Source organism: Bos indicus, chromosome 26 (assembly GCF_029378745.1).
Source record: "Bos indicus isolate NIAB-ARS_2022 breed Sahiwal x Tharparkar chromosome 26, NIAB-ARS_B.indTharparkar_mat_pri_1.0, whole genome shotgun sequence".
NCBI classification, from domain to species: domain Eukaryota; kingdom Metazoa; phylum Chordata; class Mammalia; order Artiodactyla; family Bovidae; genus Bos; species Bos indicus.
The window spans coordinates 36,614,850-36,635,041 of NC_091785.1; the positions used below are offsets into that span (position 1 = coordinate 36,614,850).

General features: G+C 48.9%; 1 protein-coding gene across 2 annotated transcripts in view; it reads right to left on the reverse strand.

Moving 5' to 3' along the window:
- Positions 1-20,192, reverse strand: part of HSPA12A (heat shock protein family A (Hsp70) member 12A) — a 174,956-nt gene that overhangs the window by 77,257 nt on the left and 77,507 nt on the right. Inside the window, exon 1 of one of the 2 annotated variants that reach the window (XM_019952881.2) lies at positions 322-500. The exons of the other annotated variant lie outside the window; for it this stretch is intronic. Coding sequence (XP_019808440.1) covers positions 322-364 — 43 coding nt within the window. The 5' untranslated portion in view covers positions 365-500. Of the gene's footprint in view, positions 1-321; positions 501-20,192 lie in introns of those variants that run through there. 2 annotated transcript variants of the gene reach the window in all.

Consider the following 20,192-nt stretch of genomic DNA (forward strand, 5'->3'; position numbering starts at 1 on the left):
CCGCAGGAGGCGACATCCCGCGGCGGGGGCAGCGAGGTGTCCGGGACGGAGCTGAGGTCCTCGCCGCAGTGTCCGCACCCCAGCGGGGAGCGGAGCACGTGACCGGCGGGCCACCTTCTCGTCCCCCCCGCCCCCGCCGGACTCCCGGCCCCGCCGCGGTGCTGCCCCTGACCCTAAGAGGGAAGGGGGCTGGGGAAGGCGGGGACGGGGCCGCCTACTTTCCCGGGACCCGCGATGGGGCTGCGGGGCGCCGGGCCGATCGCGCCCCCTCCCTCCCCGGCCCGCCCCGCCGCACCCCAGGACCCCGCACCGCGCGCTCACCTCGGGACCCCGGGTCGCCGCCGCCGGCCTCCTTGTCCGCCATGGTCGCGCAGCCCCAGCCCGCGAGAGGAGCCCCCGGCGCGGCGTCCGAGCCCGTGCAGGTCCCCGTGCGTGTTCTCGGCGGCGCTCGGGCCGGGACTGAGCAGCCGGGCAGCGGGAGCACTGGTCTGACGAGGCCGCCGCCGCAGCTCGAGCTCCTCCCCGCGCTCCTCCCGGGCCCGCCCCGCGCCCCGCCCAGCCCCGCCGGCCCGTTGGGGAAAGAAGGCGCGGCGTCCGGCCCAGCCAGAGAGCCCGGGGTCCTCCCACCCGGACCCGCCGCGCCTAGCCGGGCCCCTCCTTTCCGGGGCTCGCCCCTGAGGCGCCCGCGCCCGGGGTGATGGGCGCGCCCCGGGCCCGGTGTCTTGCCAGCTGGCCGGATGCAGGCGCGCGCTGGGCGCTCTGATGGGCGAGCGGCAGAGACTGGATGTCAGGTCCCTTTGGCCCCGCGGCGCGTTCGGCCTTTGGAGCCGAAGGGTGCGAAGTCCTGCACCAAGCACCGCACAGGCACCCCACTCTCCAGAGGACGCCCGCTCCCCCAGGGTCCCAGAGAAACCGTCAAGGATCCGCGTGAAGGAGGAACCCGGCGCCGCCAGCGCTCAGGCCGCAGGCAGAGGATAAGCGCGAGGGCCGTGCTCTGGGCATCGCCGCGGGCATCAGCCTCCAGGCCACCTGCCTGACTCCATGGCAACTCGGAACCGGGAGGCGCCTGCTGCAGAGGCTGAACCGAATCTTCCATATATGGGCTCCGCCCGGGCCCTCCTTACAATCTGAGAATAACGACATTAACAATTAAGGGACTGGGAGTCAGTGATTCATTCTCCCTGTCCTCTGGCTCCACACACGCGCCACCCGCACCTGTTTGATCCTGGCCAGGTGGCTTTTGAGTCCGCTATGCAAAGAGGCAACGAGGCTAGGATAAGATTCTAATGATCACAGTTACTGGATCCTTCCCCTAGTGCCTGACACTATGCTAAACCCTTAAGAGCCTTATCTCATTTTCTCTGGAAAACTGAGAGGTCGGGACTAGAGATCCCCATTTTGCAGATAAGGAAACAGATTTGAAGGTGTTAAATGATGATTCCAAGAACACACATAGCAAGTAACTGCCCAGGCTGGAATCCCACCCAGGTCAAAACCACCAGCTTCTCTGCTCTGAGATGGGCCACAGCTCCCAAAGGGCACTTAGCCTTTAGTCACATGCATTCGACTGAGGGAGGATGGGGTAGGCAGAGGTCTACAGGGAGAGCCTGGAGACCAGGGTCTGCTTAGAAAGTAATGGTAGCGTGATGAGTTAAAAGGATGAACTTATTATCTATCTGTGTACATTAAAAATCTCAGGCTTCCTTAGTGGTCCAGTGGTTGGGAATCCACCTGCCAATGCAAGAGATACAGATTCAACCCCTGGTCCAGGAAGATCCCCCACGTCAGGAGGCAACTTAGCCTGTGTGCCACAACTATTGAACCCGCAAACCCTAGAACCTGTGCTCTGCAACGAGACAAGCCACAGCAATGAGAAGCTAGAGCCTGTGCAACAATGAAGACCCAGTGCAGCCAATAAATTTTAAAAAATCCCAAATGTATAGTCTCTGGCTGTGTATGAAACCACAGGAAAGTTAGTTAACCTCTCAGAGCCTCAGTATTTTTATCTGTGAAATGGGTACAACCAGAGAAGCCAATTCCTTAAGACTGAAGAGGACTAGATGAGATGATGCATTTAATATGTTTCACTTGGAGTCTGGCGCATGATAAGCAGTCCAATAAGTATTAGATATTATTAAGTCAGAGGCTTTTTAAAAAGTGGACAAAGGCCAGTTGGGCAGGGCAGTGGGCAGTAGAAGCATATGGAAGGGGGCTCCCAGAGTAGAGAACAGTGTCTTCCCCTAGAGAATCCTCTCCCTACCAAGGCTGCTTGCTTGTTAAGACAATGTCCCACCAGCTCAGAGGCAGACCCAAGAGATGATCTGGAGGCCAGAAGTATGTAGCACTCAAACGTGGGTGAGAGGAAGGGTTGAAGCAGCTTTTAGGGTGATAACCTGGACAACCAGGCTTAGGACGAAGAGCAGAAGGGCTGCCACTGGCCCTGCATCAACCCTACAGCTGCCTTCCTGATCTGCTCATATGTCCCCATTTCGCAAAGATGGCCAGGCTGAGGCTCCTTAAGTTAGAACATGAGAGGGCAAGGGCAGCCCCCAGCCCTCTGTCCACTGAGCATCAGTGTCACATGGACACATGCCTGGGCAGTGATGCCAGAAAGAGCTATTAAACACGGTTCTGACTGAGTCTCTCTTGTGCTCAAACCATGCTGGGCTCCCCTCTTCTATAGGAAAAAAAACCCTAACTCTTGAGAAAGACATTCAACACCTTTCACCATAGGGAGCCCAAACTTCCTCTTCAGTAGTCTCTTTCCCAAAAGACTTTCCTCCACCAGTCTTCCTCAGCCATGGCCACAAGCTGCCTCTATCTCCACGTTTGGCACCCCGCTCACTTTCCTCCTCCACCTGCACATATCCACACATCCTTCAAGGTCCCAGTCCAAAGCCATCAGTCCAAGGAAAGCTAGGACATTGCCCCCATCCCCAGGCTCCCATGGTATTCTACATACACACACCTCTCTTTTTTCTCCTCCCTCTACACTGTCTGCTTGGCTTCCTCAGTTGCTCAGTGGTAAAGAATCTGCCTGCAATGCAGGAGACTCGGATTTGATCTCTCAGTCAGGAAGGTCCCCTGGAGAAGGAAATGGCAACCCACTCCAGTATTCTTGTCTGGGAAATCCCATGGACAGAGGAGCCTGGTGGGCTACAGTCCATGGGGTTGCAGAGAGTCTGACACTGTCTGCTGCCCATGCGGTTCAGCACTCAGGATGCGCCTCCATTTATCTCCAGACTCTCACCTTCATACCCAGGGCTGTACCTTCCTCCAGGGTTCCAGATCTCCTGAGAGTCTCCCCAGGGTGCCTCCAGGCCCTTCCCACTCAACCAAAGCCCAACTCATCCTCTGCTGCCCTCCCTCCTGGGTGCTGGGGCTCAGTAAAGGCAGCACCACCCACCAGTTGCCAAGCCACACACCTGGGCATCAGTTTTCACGGCTCCCTCTGTGTCCATCCAAGTTTGTTCAGTCTCCAAGTCAAGTGTTGCCTGGTTGACCTTGGAAATCTCCTTTTTGTCCTCACAGCCAACTCCTAGTCCAGGACCCATCATTTCTCACTGTCTATGGGCCTGCAGGGCCCCCTCACTGGTCGGACCCCTAGGTCCTGTTCTGCCTCCTCAGTCCATTCTTTAGGAATCCAGTTTGCCCTGCTCACCTCTCCAGGTCCATTTTTCTCCTGTGACTTCTTTCAATCTCTCCCATTCACCCCTGCCTCTCTTATGCTGGGATTTTGTTGTTGTTCAGTCACTAAGTTGTGTCTGACTCTTTGTGACCCCAGGACCTGCAGCACACCAGGCTTCCCTGTCCTTCACTATCTCCTAGAGTTTGCTCAAACCCATGCCCTTTAAGTCAGTGATGCCATCCAACCATCTCATCCTCTATCACCTCCTTCTCCTCCTGCCTTTAATCTTTCCCAGCATCAGGGTCTTTTCCAATGAGCAGCCTGTCTGAATCCAGAGAGAACCCTCTCCTTATCAAAGCAGCTTGCTCGCTGAGACAATGAGCTGTCAGAAGCAGTGGGCAGCCCCCAGCCCCCAGCCTCCTGCCACCTGCTGTGGAAAGACCTTGGGCATCATCTGCCCTCTCTGCTGACCCCCAGCTGCAGTGACAGCAAAGCAAGTGAGGAAGATGGCCGATGACACGCAGGCCCGCGCTGTGGGCACAGAGCAGACTGTTTGATTTTCAGGGAGCGTGAAAGGCAAGGCACACGCTGCCTTGGGCTTGCCCTCTCGTGGCTTTAATAATCATCAAGGTAATTAGGAATCGCCCTGGTGAGCACACTCACACAAGACCAAGCTGGGCTTGGTCTCACCTAATCGTGGAGGTGGCCCTCGCCATTTTCCAGGATATGGAAGCATACAAAGGCTGAGGCATCTGCTCGGCTTCCTCCGGCCATGAGCAGAAGAGCTGGATTCAAGACCAAGTCTGGCTTTTTTTTTTTTTTTATGTGAACCATTTTAAGTCTTTATTGAACTTGTTATAACACTGCTTCTGCCATATGTTTTGGTTGCTTTGGCCATGAGGCATGTGGGCTCTTCTCTCCCCAGCCAGGGATGGAACACACACCCCCTGCATTGGAAGGTGAAGTCTTAACCACTGGACCACCAGGTCCATCTCTTGCCACTGGACATCAGGAAGGTCCCCCTCTGCTCTCCCTTGATGCCCATGGTCTCTTCCCCAACAGCTGCCAGAAAGAGAGCCATTACCCTTCTGTTGCCACTAGAGCCGACAGGAACTGACCTTCCAACACCTCTTGACTCTCACTCCTTCAGCTCTCCCCTCCTTCAAACCAAAACACACACCCCACCCATCTGAACACCCCAAATCTGGCCCCCTCTCGGGGCCTCTGCTCTCCTTGGTCACATTCCCCAAGAGAGTCATGGGCCCTGCTCCCTCACTGACTTTGGGAACTGCCACCTTCCCAGGCCATTCCGTGTAAGCAGCTGCCTCCTCCCAATGAGGAGGGAAGGAAGCTCCATGAAGACAGGATGTTGGACCGAGGTGCTCACCTCTGTATTCTAGTGCCCAGAGCAGTGCCTGGCATGGCGAGCACTCAATAAATGCTCAACGGTGGATGGACTGACTCAGTTAGTGAAATCAGAATACACCAGGCCTTCGCCTGGCTGGAAGGACCAAGCCCTCCTTTGGGATGTTACACTGACTCCTGGGGGCTTTCCCAGACATTTCAGAGAATGTCCAGATCTATGAGAGGTTACTTGGCTGCATGGAGTCCCTTGGACTGCAAGGAGGTCAAACCAGTCCATCCTAAAGGAAATCAACCCTGAATATTCACTGGAAGAACTGATGCTGAAGCTGATGCTCCAATACTCTGGTCACCTGATGCAAAGAGCTGACTCATTGGAAAAGACCCTGATGCTGGGAAAGACTGAGGGCAGGAGGATAAGGAGGGACAGAGGATGATGATGGGATGGCATCAGTGACTCAATGAACATGAGTTTGAGCAAATTCTGGGAGATAGTGAAGGGCAGGGAAGCCTGGTGTGCTGCAGTTCATGGGGTTGCAACGAGTCAGACACAACTTAGTGACTAAACAATAACAACCTGGCAGCAAGTCCCATCCAGCTCCCCTCCCACAGCAGCCTCCATATGATTAATTCTATGCCCTCTGGGCCACTGGGGCAGTGACGATGCCCCCATTCTACCAATATCAATTTCAGGTCTCAGTTGGACCCTTGAGTCCAAAAAGAGACCCTGGCCAGTGCCAAGTCACCGCCTTCCAGCGCCCTCATGCCAGTCACTCCTGCCACACGGATCTGTCCTCAGGTTTCCAAAAAGCCAGTGTCTCCACTAGGAGCCCATTCTCCACTCATTTTGCTAGGTAAACCCCTCTTCTCCTCCAGGTCTCAGCTTAGATATCACTTCTTCCAGAAAGCCCTCCAAGACAGCATAAGGCCCTCCCCTGTACTCTGCACCTGAATCCCCAAGACTTCCTATCCTAGCACTTACCACAACTCAGGGTTCAGTATTATTAAGACATTATATAGATGACAAAACTGAGGCCCAGAAAGCCCACCTTGTTAAGAAGCTCCTGAGCTGAGACTATAACTCTGAGAGGAGAATTCAGGTTTTTCCAACTTCAGGCTGCCCATTTCCACCTCCAGCTGCAGCAACCCAAGGGTAGGTGGGTCATGCCTACCACTGGGGATAGGCCTTGTATCCCCCAGACTCTGGCATAGTGCCTGGAACAGACACTTCAAGACAGTTGAATCTGGAAGAAAAACAGCCTCCTTAACATCAGGCCCTCACCTTTCTCATCCTTTCCAAGATCCTTTTCACTCAACAACCCACAGACATCTCCCACCCATAGCCTCCTTCTTTGTTCTTTGACCCAAACAAAGACATACCCTCCCTCCTTTAATATTAATTCATGCAAGTAGGAGCTGGAGCCCAGTGGCCCACCTAGCTAACCACTCCACCGAGCAGTCAGGATACACTGTCTGTCAACTGCACCCACTGCCCACTGTGAAAAGGGGTTGACACATGACAGGTGTGTGTGGTACCACCACTGTTGGGTGGTGGACGGTGGTGGCTGAGTCCTCCAGGCCCCCCCAGCTGAGACAAGACTGCAAAACATTTGCTGATGGACCCCACCACGGAGGGTGCTGGTCCTGTGGGCTCATGGGGACCCAGGACAGAGGATGTACAACTGGAGGAAGCAGAGTGGAGAAGAGCATGGTTCATGGGCATCAGCCAGACCAGGGTCCAAATCTGGGCTGAGCCTCTCCCTGCCCACTTCAGGTGACCTGGGGACACACCTCCCTAAGTCTGTTTCTTCATCTGTAAAAATGCTGATAATCATCAGTAGGATAATTATGGGAGATAATGTATGTAAAACTCTCAGCATAGGGCTGGGCTACATCTGTTGCAGTAAATAGGAATTCTTATTATTTAATCTGCAAATCTGAACCACAAAAATGCCTCTTCTTTGTGTATCATAAATTATAGAATGGATCTAAGCAAAATTTTCTTGGCTGGCAAAGACACACAGAAGATTCGAGGGTGAGTGGCTTTTTTTTGTTTTTTTTTTTAATGTTTATCTGAAAAAAATTTTTTTTAAATTTGAGAAACACTGACACTCATCCAAATCTGAGCTTTTATGTGGGAAGTTTCCAGTAAAAGGCTGCTCTGGATTTTATGATATGCCACCAGAATTTTGTCTATAAGCTAAATATCCTAAAAGTGACTCCTTTATAACAAGAGCAAGAGTCAGATGAGCTAAGGCAACATAGAAACCCACGGGGAAAGCCTGGACATGTGTCAGGTTCTTGACCTCTGACCTTTAGTACATTTTAAAAATCCAGCCTCATAGCCGAATCACCATGTACCGTTTATACATCCTTTTCCCTTGGATTTCCATCCCATCTGGTGTGAATCAGTACCTCCATTAACATTCCAAAACACACTTCACGTATACAGCGTGGGCTGCTGCATGACTCTTGCAGGAGAGAAATTCAAGGGCCAGAGGAAATGATCTCTCAAGATATTACAGTCACTCAAACCTGCAATGTAAACTTTAGAAATGCCAGCTCAGGTAATGAAGGGTTATCCAAATATTTTGGGTAAGTATTTTAAACAGGAGAACGAATGTCTGTGGTTACTCTCTCAGCAACATTCTCAGAACCGTCGCTCAAATCCTGGTTCTGCAAGCTCCTGGTTCATAATGAAATGGAACATTTGGGAAGACACATCCCAAGGGGGACATTGCACAGTGAAACACGGCTCAGGGAAGGGAAACTGAAATGATGGCATGGCCAGGAGAGCTTTCACAAGAGTTGCAAGGAAATATAGACTATTAGGGCCAGAAGGTTTCCTGTTACAGAGAAAAACTACTTCTTTTATCTTCTCTGGCTCACAGTCTAGTGCCTGTCTCACAGTAGGTGTACAATAAATAGTTGTTGGAGAAATAAATAAATGGTCAAATAAATCAACAATGGAATGGAAACTGGGGCTCTGAGACACTAAATCTCTGGTTCAAAGTCACATAATTAGAGACAGAGTTGGGGCCAGACTCCAGCCCCCTGCCTCCAAGCTCAGCTCAATTGCCACCCCAACCCCACCACCCCACCCCAGTTTCCCCTCTACAAGGGCCCAGGGACTTCCCTGTTAGTCCAGTGGCTAATCACTGCACTTCCAATGCAGGGGCCCTGGGTTCAATCCCTGGTAAGGGAACTAGATCCCACATGCCACAAATAAGAGTTTACATGCTGCAAATAAAAGATCCTGCATGCCCCAACTGAGACTCGGTGCATCCAAATAAATAAATAAATTTTTAAAAGGCCCAGCAGGAGACAGCTCACTCTGTGATTGATTGGTCATGACTGACTGGAACTGTGGTAGAGGAACCGAGGCCCTTTCTAGCTCTGTGCAAAGGAGTTCAGTAATGATTAACAGTGTCTGTCAGTGTAGACAATGATATCCATGCTTCGGTATCTTGACCCCAAGGATCCTGCCTCTCTAACTTTCTAGAATCCTGTAACGGGCAGAGAGCATTCCACACAGTGCAAAGATAAATCTGAGCGGATCCAGCCACCTACAGCCTCAAAGGCCAGGAAGAGCCCTTGAATAACCAAGTCTCCCCTAATCATGGTGCTGCCTGGTCACCCACGATTCAGCAGCAGTCTATCCAGATGGTTCAAGTCCATCCCAGGAGCATTTGCACTGGATAGAGACAGGCTGATGTGCCCTCTGGGTCTGTGCAATCATGCATTTTCTTCCTGGTGGCAGACTTGTCATCACAGTATTTGCCTGGAAAAGAGATGTAAGAAGCACTGGGCTGAGAAGAAAAGAGATTCATCTTTGGGTCCCCAAGTCCCTGAGCTCAGCCTGGTGGGATCTTATTTCTGAGCCTTGATTTTCTCACTAGTAAAGCAGGGAGGTTACATTAGGGGGCTTTTAAGTCTTTCCCAATAACCCATGAGAAGATATCCTTCATTTCTCAAAGCTGTGAAAGTGTTAAGTCACTCAATCGTGTCCAACTCTTTGAGACCCCATGGACTGAGGCCCACCAGCCTTCTCTCTCCATGGAATTCTCCAAATAAGAATACTGGAGTGGGTAGCCATCCCCTTCTCCAGGGGATCTTCCCAACCCAAGGATTGAACTGGGGTCTCCTGCATTGCAGGTGGATTCTTTACCTTTTAAGCCACCAGGGAGGCCCTCTGAAAGCCATAGGCCTTCAGTTTCTCATTTCATAGATATTGACTGAGGTTTTACTATGTACCAGGCACTGTTCTAAGCCTGGAGGAAACACAACAGCCAAAATGTATACTCTAGGCCAGTGAGTCTCTTATCTTTATTTGGGTGAAAGGGTTCCACAAAACCCTTTCAGGAAACTGAGAGTTGTAGCTCTTCTCCCCAGAACCATGCCCAAATATTCACCCACACCCCTACCCTCATGCAGCTTCAGGGTCTCAGCACCTTGAAGCTCAGCCAAGGTCCCCTAGATGTCAGGTTGACAGCCAAACTCCAAAGCCTCTGCTGCTTAGCAACGAAACAAAACGGCAGCTCTTCTACAAGTGGGCCGTGCGGAGGAGGCTGCCTTGTCCGGGAAGCAGCTTGTGACATCACTGGCTGGTGAGGGCTCTGGCATCAGACAAGCGTGGGTGACCCTGGGAAAGTTTCAGACCTTCTCAGAGCCCCTACCTCTCCCTGTAAAATGTAGACAGTGATGGCACCTCACATGGCAGGAAGATTGTTGGAGACAGTGCAGTTGGGGACTCAAACAGTGCCTGGCTCAGAGCCAACATGCCACCCCCAACCACCACCATCTCCTGGCAGCAGCTGGGGCTAACACAAGTGAAGCCATTGCTCCAATGCTGGCCCTTCCACCTGCACCTCCCTCTAGTCCCAGCCTCTGAGATTTGTTCATCCCCACTCCTTTCATTGGAGAATTCCAGATCCATATGCTTGAGATGGAATTTCAATCTGGACAAAGCTCCAGGCCAAGTGGGAACTGAGCACAGGCACCTTGAGTGAGGAGATGGAGAAGTGGGGGGTGCTTGAGGACTTTGGGGGCTCACAAAGAAATAGCCTGTGGCTATCAACTGTCCTAAGCCCCGCCTTCTTCTCCACATCTCCCTTTGGTTTTTACTTTCCCTTGGCCATTTTCCTGGTTAACAAGTGAGCGATGAGCGTCACTTCTCTGCACGGCCAGCATCCGCACACTGGCACAGACCACCCCTCTCTTCTCTCATCAGCTTGGTCCCCCAGCCATCCAGCGCTACTCCTGTGCTCCCTTCAGTTCACCTTCCTGAAGCCGTCTGACAGATGGCTGGGAAGTTTGTAGAGATCCACTTCTCGTCTGGCCATATCCCCCCGCCAAAGGACTTCCCATTGGAATTAGGGTCAAACCCAAACCTGTTTCCCAGGTCTATGAGGCCCTGCAGATATGGCCTCACTTACCCTGCCAGCCTCATCCTGGTCACAGCCCTGTCCCATTCTCCCTTTCCTGGGCCTCTAAGCCCAGAGGACACATGTGTGACAATTAGAACAAGAAGCCTCTTTCTCAAGACGCTTGACTTCCAAGTGCTGGAAAACTGGCATAATATCCTGATTTAGTCAAAATAACACACTCGTTTCAGGTGCTGAAAAATGGAGGGAAAAAAACATGCAGACCCACAACGTCTAGGATGTCCCTGGGATTTCTGATCAGGTCACAACCTGCCCAGCTTTCTGTGACCCTACAGCAAATCCATCTTCCTGCTTCACCTTCTGCTTACCTCTGTCCCCCTCTCTGCCCTGTTTTACATCCGACTGACTCGCTTTAAAGGTCAGCTCCTTGGAGCGGCCCTCCTTGGCCTCACCTGTTGCTCCATGTCTTATCACTCCAGACCATTTCTCCCCAGCACACGTATACTTTAAAGCCATTTATATTTGTTTATTATGAGCCTGCTCCACTAGGCTATAATCTCACTGTGGGCTGTAGTAATAATAAATTTTTATTAAGCACTTGCTCTGTGCTAGACCCGGCTAGGCATTTTACTTCTACAGCCCCATTCAAACTTCATCGTAATACAGAAGAAGGAACTACACTATGATTGTCCCCATTTTACAGACAAGGAAACTGAAGCCCACCCTGTTACCCAGGGGTAAGCAGCAGAGTCAGAATTTGTACCTGAACAGGCTGAGCTCAGTAGAATGCCAGGGTCTATCCTGAATCCCATGGAAAGTTGAGCAGGGCTGTGTCCCCACACCTTGTCTGGCACCTGGCACCTAGCAGAGCCTCAAGAAACATGCTGAATGAATGAACAAATCGTCGAATGTGGAAGGCAGAATTATAGTTTACAAAGCACCCTCACATCTTGCTTGAATCATAAAGCACTCGGAAGGAGGCATCACTATTCTCAACATTTTTAACATGAAGAAACTGATGGCCTGGTGAGATCAGGAGTATCCTTCACTGAGATCATAATTCTAAGGAGCTGCTTTAAGCCGTTCCTTTATTTTTGTGTTTTATTTTAAAACTGCCTGTATACTTTGCATTCTATTCAACAATACATCTGCATTTGTTTTCTAAACAAAACTAAAATCTCAAATTTCTATTACTTGTTTTTAAAATGTCTTATTTCAAGCATCAACACAAGTAGAGAGACTGTTATAATGAACCCCCAAGTACCTTTCACCTGAATTACTTAATTTCTAAAATTGAGCTCTTTGAATGAAATTGACTCTCCCAGGAAGAAATCACAGTAGCTGTCATTTACAGTTTTATATAAACATGTTCATTTAATGTTCTCAGCCCTCTCGCTAAGAAGTATAAATTAATATCAGCCTCTATTTACAGATGGGGACATTAAGGAAAGTCAAGTCACGTGCCAAAAGTCTCGGAGCTAGAAGGGACAGAGCCAGGAGTCACCCAGAACTGACTAGCAGTGCTTGGCAGTAAAGTATATGCTCTAAAACAAGTCAAGGAAATGGGTCCATCCCCTCTTTCTTTTAAAGTTTGCATTAAAATCTCACCATTTCCAAAAACATCCCACTGCCAATCAGCAAAGACACCTGGCTATCCATTTATCTTTTCCTGCCTTCTTTCCCATCCATTCTCTAGTTCCATCAGACACATGCAGACCCCTCATGTGCTAGGACACAAAGTCCAGCCAGACATGGACCCAGCCCTCTAAGAGCTCCTAGTATCAGTGGGCAGGACAGAAACAGAAACATAACCAAAATTCAAGCAGAGCTTGACTGGTACGCAGGCATGCAAAATTTATCAGGAATATGCTCTGGGCCTCACCTACCCTCTGTCTCCCTCATCAGGGAGTAAGGCTCTGGAAGGCAGTGGGCAGAGAGCAGAGTGGTTAAGGGGTGTGGATTTGGGAGCTGGATTAATTCCTTGGACAGAGGAGTCTGGCAGGCTACAGTCCAAAGGGTCGCAAAGAGTCAGACATGACTGAGCACGCCCACATGCACTGGTTTGAATTCCAGCTCCATCCTTTCCTAGCCGCGTGGCCTTGGGTAAGTCACCTATCCTCTCTAAGCAACTTGTAAAGGAGGGTTGACAAAACCACATACTCTGGAGCCACTGGAGCATACATTACATCATACTGAATCCAGTTTCTTCAGCAAAGGAAGCTTTCCATCAATGTTGGCCATTACAATTGGCTTTTACTTGCAACCAGTTCCCGGTCATGAGTCCCACCTTGCCTGAATGAGGCATCTTTCTAAAATAGTATACACAGTTCCCAGTAGGATTTTTTTTAAATCAGCCTCTCCTCAGAAAGTCTGCAGATTTGGAAAATTAAAAAAAAAAAGTTCTCAGCCTTCCCTACTCAGCTGGCCAAGGATGTCAACCACTTGTGAGAAGAACAATCTGGTGGTCAGTGGAGCAAGGACAAGGACGCCGTGATGTTTCCCAGCCCAGCGCTGGCCCACATCCGCGAATCCACAAGCAAACCTATGACCAGCAGGCCTGAGTGTCCAGAGCCAAAACCTCAGACTCAGGCCATCCTGGGTTCCATCCAGCCCCTCTCCAGGATCTCCTCCTAGGTTGATAAGGACCAAGAAGACTCCAGAACACCAGACACACGGTATGCACTTTGCCAGCAGAGGTCATCACTATGTTAGCAGTGAGACAGCACCAGACATGGTCTCCAGAGCCCCAGCTCCAAGAACCAGGGGCTGCACATATTTCCCATGTGGCTTTGGGCAGGTCACCAAGCTCTCTGGTATCCAGTCTCCCCATTTGTACAGCACATAAAAATCATCACTTCTATCTCATCCTGCCTGCCACAGACCTGGAGTGGAATCCCAGTTTTGCCACTTTTGTGACCTTAGTTGCTCGAAGCCTTACTTTCATCATCTGTGAAATGGGAATAATGACTGCATCCACCGTCTCATGCTTCTGAGAAGATTAAACGAGGCAATGTGTGTAGAGTGCTTGGCCCAGGGTCTGTGTGTGTGTGTGTGTGTGTGTGTGTGTGCGTGTGTTTGCTCGGTCGTGTCTGACTCTTTGCAACCCCATGGACTGTAGCCCGCCTACCATGGCAGAATGTATGTCCATGTCCATGGAATTTTCCAGGCAGGAATACTGCAGTGGATTGCCATTTCCCCCTCCAGGGGATCTTCCCGACCCCGGGATGGAACCTGGGACTCCTGCACCTCCTGCATCGGCAGGCGAATTCTTTAGCACTGTGTCACCTGCAGAGGCTGCCACATACTAAGTGTTCAGTGATAGAGAATGGATGTTCCATGGTAAAGAATGACTATAACACAGTTTCATCATCAGTTCCTTTTTGTGTTTGCTTATTTTATGCTGGGCACCAAGCCAACCATTTGACTTGTGACATTTCATTTCACCTTCACAAGACAGCTGGCCTCATGCACAGGACTGGAACAGCCTTCCTGGGCAACGTGGCGAGTCCACAGGTGAGCCTCTTCCTGCCACACCCCTACACGGGTCAGCTACATGCCATTCAGTCCCCACTGGCTACAGAGCCAGGGCTTAAAACCGTCCCACCGAAGGCCCTCCCAAGCTGGCAGGAGACAGAAGGCAGAGAAGGAAGTTGGCTCCTCCCGTAACAAGTCTGCCCCTGGGCAGTCTTCACCCACAAAGTGAGGAGGAAACCTACTGTCCTGAATCCCTGACTCTCCCTGAGGATGGAAAGTGCTAAGGTCTGAGGAAAAGTAAGAAGGTATTGTCTACTTTACCTTCTAAAAAGTCTGTCATTTTCTTCATTTTCCACTTTGTCTTGTGTCCTGATAAGCTTCTATGTTCAGAGCAAGAGAAGAAGTTAAAGAAAAAGGAAAAAACCAAAACATTGAACCTAAAAAATTGTTTCTGTTTTTCAGAAACAAAACAAAGTGAGGTTAGAAGGAAGAAAGATGAGGAAATAGTTGGCACTACATGTGATCTAATAGGAGAGTCAGTGTGTATGATTATTAAAGTCCGAGAACTAAATATGCAAAGATCACCAAGAAATATCCCCAAGGAGAAAGCAAACAGCTAAACACATGAAAAGTTATCAATCTCATCAGTAATTTATACATGTATGTATATGGTTAAGGGCTTCCCAGGTGGTGCTAATGGTAAAGAACGCTACTGCCAGTGTAGGAGACATAAGAGACGCCAGTTCAATCCCTGGGTAGGGAAGATCCCCTGGAGGAGGGCACAGCAACCCACTCTAGTGTTCTTGCCTGGAGAATCCCATGGACAGAGAGCCTGGCAGGCTGCAGTCCAAGGGGTCACGAAGAATCAGACACAACTGAACGACTTAGCATGCATGCATGAATTTGGTTAAACACTTAATAAACATGGTGTAAATTATAAAACTATGAATCAATAATATATATATATATCTGATAATGATGAGATTATGTTAAAATCTATACTTTCATACAAACATACATACCTAGTACCATCGTACACCTAGTAGGTTCACAATTTAGAAAATTATTATGGTAACATTAAAAACACTTCAGTCAATTAAAATTCATAGAAATGTATTCTACATCAAAAGAAAATAACTACATTTATCCATGCTCAGTCGCTCAGTCGTGTCCGACTCTTTGGAACCCTTTGGACTGTAGCCCGCCAGTCTCCTCTGTTTTGTAGGATTTTCCAGACAAGAGTACTTGAGCAGGTTGCCATTTCCTCCTCTGTGGGATCTTCCCAACCTAGGGATCCAATATGCATCTCCTGAGGCTCCTGCATTGGCAGGTGGATTCTTAATCACTGAACCACCTGGAAAACCCATATTTATCTGTGTATTTTTAAATTAAAGGAGTACAATTGAATAAGATTACAAATATAAATATTAAGGTGTAGCAACGTGGGATAATGTCACAATATAATATGAAATGAAAAAGAGCAGAAGCATGATCATAACCACTACAATCACGCGTGAAAACAGATCCTGGCATGCAGAAAAATCAAACACTTGTATTAAGTGAATGCGTAGTGAGGGAGGCGTTGGTCCTTTTCAGATTTCCTTTTTGGCTTTATCCTTCTTTTCTATCTCCCTCTTTCTCTAAATTCTGCCCTGAGACAGCCCTCCCTTCCTGGGCGGGGCGAGGAACCACACCCTGGCTCCATCACTGCTCCAACCCTCCGCATTTGATTTGGTTCCTAAATAGCGTTGCTGTTTCTTGAAACTGCAGTTCTCAAAACAAGCTGATCGGAGGGTGTGTAAGTTCAGACAGCAAAAGAGCTCCAGCAAATACTTCATTAGAGCCAACACATTCAACCTTGTGCTGGGGCCAAGGAATTCCACATTTGGACACGAAATGTCAGTCTGCACAAAAGGCCCTCTGAGGCCCCAGGAGTGAGCTCAGAACGCTGCCCTTCCCCGAGCTCGCTGGCCTTGGTACTGGAGGCCCCAAGCAAGGGCCATGCAGGGTGGGGGTTACTCTCCCCTGGCCCAAGCTTGTGGCCACCTCTCAGCCCGTTCTGAGTCGCATGCCCCATCGACAATCTGCTAAATGCTCAGACTTTGCTAATCATTTTCAAGTGTTCATAGATTTATATGTTGGGAGTTCATTCACCCATTTGTGCAATGAAACAAGCATATGTTGAAGGCCTAGTATGTACCAGGCCTTGAAGATCCACACAGCAGTGGGAAAATCTGGTCCCTGCCCTGGAGGAATCACAGTGTCTACAAGTAGACAGACAAGAAAATGCAATTTCCGATGAATATAGGCTGGGATATTCTGCATATAAAGTTATGCTAATATCAAGCTAAGTGAACTCCGGGAGTTGGTGATGGACAGGGAGGCCTGGCGTGCTACGATTCATGCGGTTGCAAAGAATTGGACATGACTGAGAGACTGAACTGAACTGAACTGAATATTTACTGAGTGCTTATGAATGAGCTTCCAGGCTTGGTTCTAGACTCTCGATATTATTATTATTATTGGGGGTTATGTGGATTATTGTGGGCTATATGGACTATGAGGGCTATTGTGAGTTATGTTTAATTCACTTACTCTCCCAGCAACCCCAGAGGAAGATACCCATATTATCTTATTACAAATGAGTACACTGAGACACAAGAAAAATGCAATAACTTGTTCTAGGCTAAGTTTAAGACCTGGGACCCCGACAGTGCTCAGGCTGATAACCAAGCAGTCCTTGTCACTCTCTGATTCACTCAGGCACAGAGGGGGCTGATCAGCCAATGGAAGGAGGTCCGCAGGACTCCTTGGGCTCCCCTTGTGAACAGATGCCTTGGTGTCCTGGATTACGCCTTGTTCCTGAGCTGGATTAGTAGCTGGAACCTCCCTGGGAGGAGAAGTCCCCCAGGAGAAGGGCTGACCCTTCCGGGTTCTGAGTGATGGGGAGAGAATCAGGCCCCAGACAGGAAACTGCTCACTTAGGTCCATGCTGAGCGCACGTGTGTGGACAGCCAGGCTCCTCTCCCTGGGGTCACCTGACTTCCCTCCAAACACCCCATCTCTTCAATAGCACAGGGTGACTCCAGAATGAGACTCAGCAAGTCCACACATGCTGGATGAAGCTGTACAAATACAGTCATGTTAAGAGACAGAATGTTTTTTAGGCTGAAACTAGGAAGAAAGAATAGCAGCTAATGGAGGTCACAGGTTAAAGCAGACGCTTGGGGCCCTCCCTAGTGATCCAATGATTAAGACTTTGCCTTCTAGTGCAGGGCATGCAGGGTCAATCCCTGGTCAGGGAGCTAAATTCCCACATACCTCTTGGCCAAAAAAATAAAACATAAAATGAAAACAATATTGTAACAAATTCAACAGAGACTTTACAAATGTTCCACATCAAAGAAAAACCTTAGAAGAAACAGAAATTTTTTAAAAAAAAGGCCTGGGTTGGATATCTTACAATGTGATTTTAGCATTTCTTGACATTTCAGATTCCACATCTCTAAAACAGGGATAATAATCTGCTTTATAGGAATGGTATGAAGATTGAATGAGTTAATATACGTGCATAGAACAAGTGACTGGCACGCAGTAAGTACCAACAAATGTCAGATGCCATTGATTACAGATTGAATGATCATGCTAGCAGATCCACATATCCAGATAAATACAAATAATATAAGTCTACTTCTCTCTCTATAATAACTACATGTGCATTGAAATCACTGGAAGAAAAGACACATTACTACTGGTGATCTCTACATGCTAAGATTGTGAGTGATTTTTTTTTCATATACATCTCCCACATTTTCAGCAGATAATATCTTTTTCTTTTAGAGTCAGAATTAAATCAATAGATGACTCTTTAAAACTGAATCAGTAGAACTGGGATAGGTGGCTTAGAGACAGGATGGGTGGAAAAGCAAGTCTCAACGCTGGGCGCCTAACGGGGCTCAACATGGCTCAAAATGACTAGATAAATGATATTACATTGTAAGTATGTATAGCCTTCCCCTCTCCCTGCTTCTAAAAGGATGCTTCTGTGTATGTACTTGGTGTTGATTTTCTATGGTATTAATGAGATGAAGGCTAAATCACACATACACACATACACACACACACAAAACTTGAGAAGTCAGAGACAAGCTGATGCATGTGGGAAAGAAAACTATAAATCTCACTGGAGTTAAAAAGAAAAAGAAGGGACTTCCCTGGTGATCCAGTGGTTAAGAATCCACCTACCAATGCAGGGGACACAGGTTCGATCCCTGGTCCAGGAACTAAGATCCCACACGCCGCAGGGCAACTAAGCCTGCGCCACAACTACTGAGCCCACACTCTCGAGCCCATACTCCGAAACGAGAGAAGCCACTGCAGTGAGAAGCCCACACGGTAGCCCCGACCACTGCAACTAGAGAAAACCTGCACACGGTAACGAAGGCCCAGCGCAGCCAAAACTAAATAAATAATGAATAAATAAATTATTTTTTTAAGAAAAGGAAAGGAAAAAAAAAACAGCCGTAATCTAAAAGGTGAAGGTGGAAAAAGAAAAAGAATGGACACTAAGAAGGAAGTTTGCAAATCTGGAAAGGGAGGAGAGATGTTGGAGGTGACTGCCATGGATATGAGAAAGTAAGAGTGGGGAGAGGCAGGCAAATATAACTGAGCTTCTCTACACGCCAGACACTGCCGCTGGGCTCTGAACACACAAGCTCAGGTCTTCTCCAAGTTTGTGATGCAGCATAGGCAACTGGCCCTTCCTCCGCTCTACTTTTCCATGTTGGGGGTCACCAGACCCCCACAGACACCCACATTCACTCCTCTTCAGCCCCTGCAGCACCTCCTCAGGTCAGGCCCTTGCCATCTCTCTGGGGATTAAACTCTGTCAATGGGCTGCCTGCCTCTAGTCTCAACCCCTTTCTCGAAATCCATTTTCTATGCTGCTGCCAAAATGTTTTTATTTCCCAAAATGCAAATCTGATCATGACTTGCCTCTATTTTAAATCTTTAAATCTTGACTTCCTCTTTACCCCTGACCAGCAGAGGTCATAAGGCCCTCGGGATCTGACCCCACTTCTCCTACATCCTCTGCATCTCATAGTCTCAAATATTCACGCTGTCTGAAAGATGCACCAGAGCCCTCTTTTAAACTCAGCTGGCCCTCACCCCTCTTCCCTGGGTATCGCTCACCTTGCCCCCACCTCAGACAAAGCCAAGCCTTCCCCTTCTAGGGCATTTCTCTCTTTACACTCAGTGATTTGTGTACATCTGCGCCTCATACTCAACTGCCACCAACTTAGGGACAATACTGTATCATGGTCACCTTTGGCATAGCTCTAGGCATGGGGTAGATGCATAAAGAAGCTTTGTTGCTGATGGTGACAGAGATGGTACGGGACAGAAAGACACATCCTGCTGTTAGGAGGGGTTGGCACTGCCAACTTAGTAATTCCACTTGAATTTACGCATGGTGGAAACTTGCTGTTTTGAATGGATCTATTTTTTTCCATCTCATGGCATTTGTGGACCAAGAAAAGTCAATGACCTTTCAGCTAATGAAACGTCCTCAAATGACACAATGAAACATTTTCAAACAAAATCACCATAAAGAAGAAAATCAAAATCTCCTGGAACACACCACCCAGCAGTAACCACTACTGACATTCCTCAGTGGGCTCTTCAGAACTCTTTCCACGTGTGTGTTGTATATGTCTGTGCAGTGTTTTATGATCCAGTCTTTCCCTGCCCAGAGCACCCCAGCTTCTCAGAACCTCTGTGGAACTTCCTCCAGTTGGGTGGGGCCTAGGGGCCTTCCATCTGGGGCTTTGGCCCTGGGCAAAGACATAGCTGGCCCCAGTCCCAACGTGGGGCCACCTCCAGGCCAGCACAAAAGGGGCATTTTTCTTTCCCTCGTGTACAGAGTGTGCTCCAGACTGAGAGCTTTTCTGGGTTATGAGATTCAACTCAATTAGAAAAGATCATTTGAGGTCTCCCAAGAAAGTCAGATGTAAAGACCGCACAGACTGAAGTTTTATTTTTGTCCAAAATAATCATGAATTATGAAAGCTGGGGGAACAGCTGGCTTTTGTGGAAGAAAAAAAAAGAGTATGGGTAAGATCTACCCACTGATGGGACCATGGAAATGATTCTGAAAGGACCATTGAGTTATGGGAGGGACTCAGCAATGAGTCTCTCTCACTTCCTGGTGTCCTCCAGTGGGGTGTTTGTATAAGGAAATCTACGACCGGAGGATATGTGTGAGTTAATGTTAGAATTTGCTCAATGCCATGGCTGAGTCCCACAGGACTCACTGGAAGTCCTTGGTTATGGCTGCCAAGGAA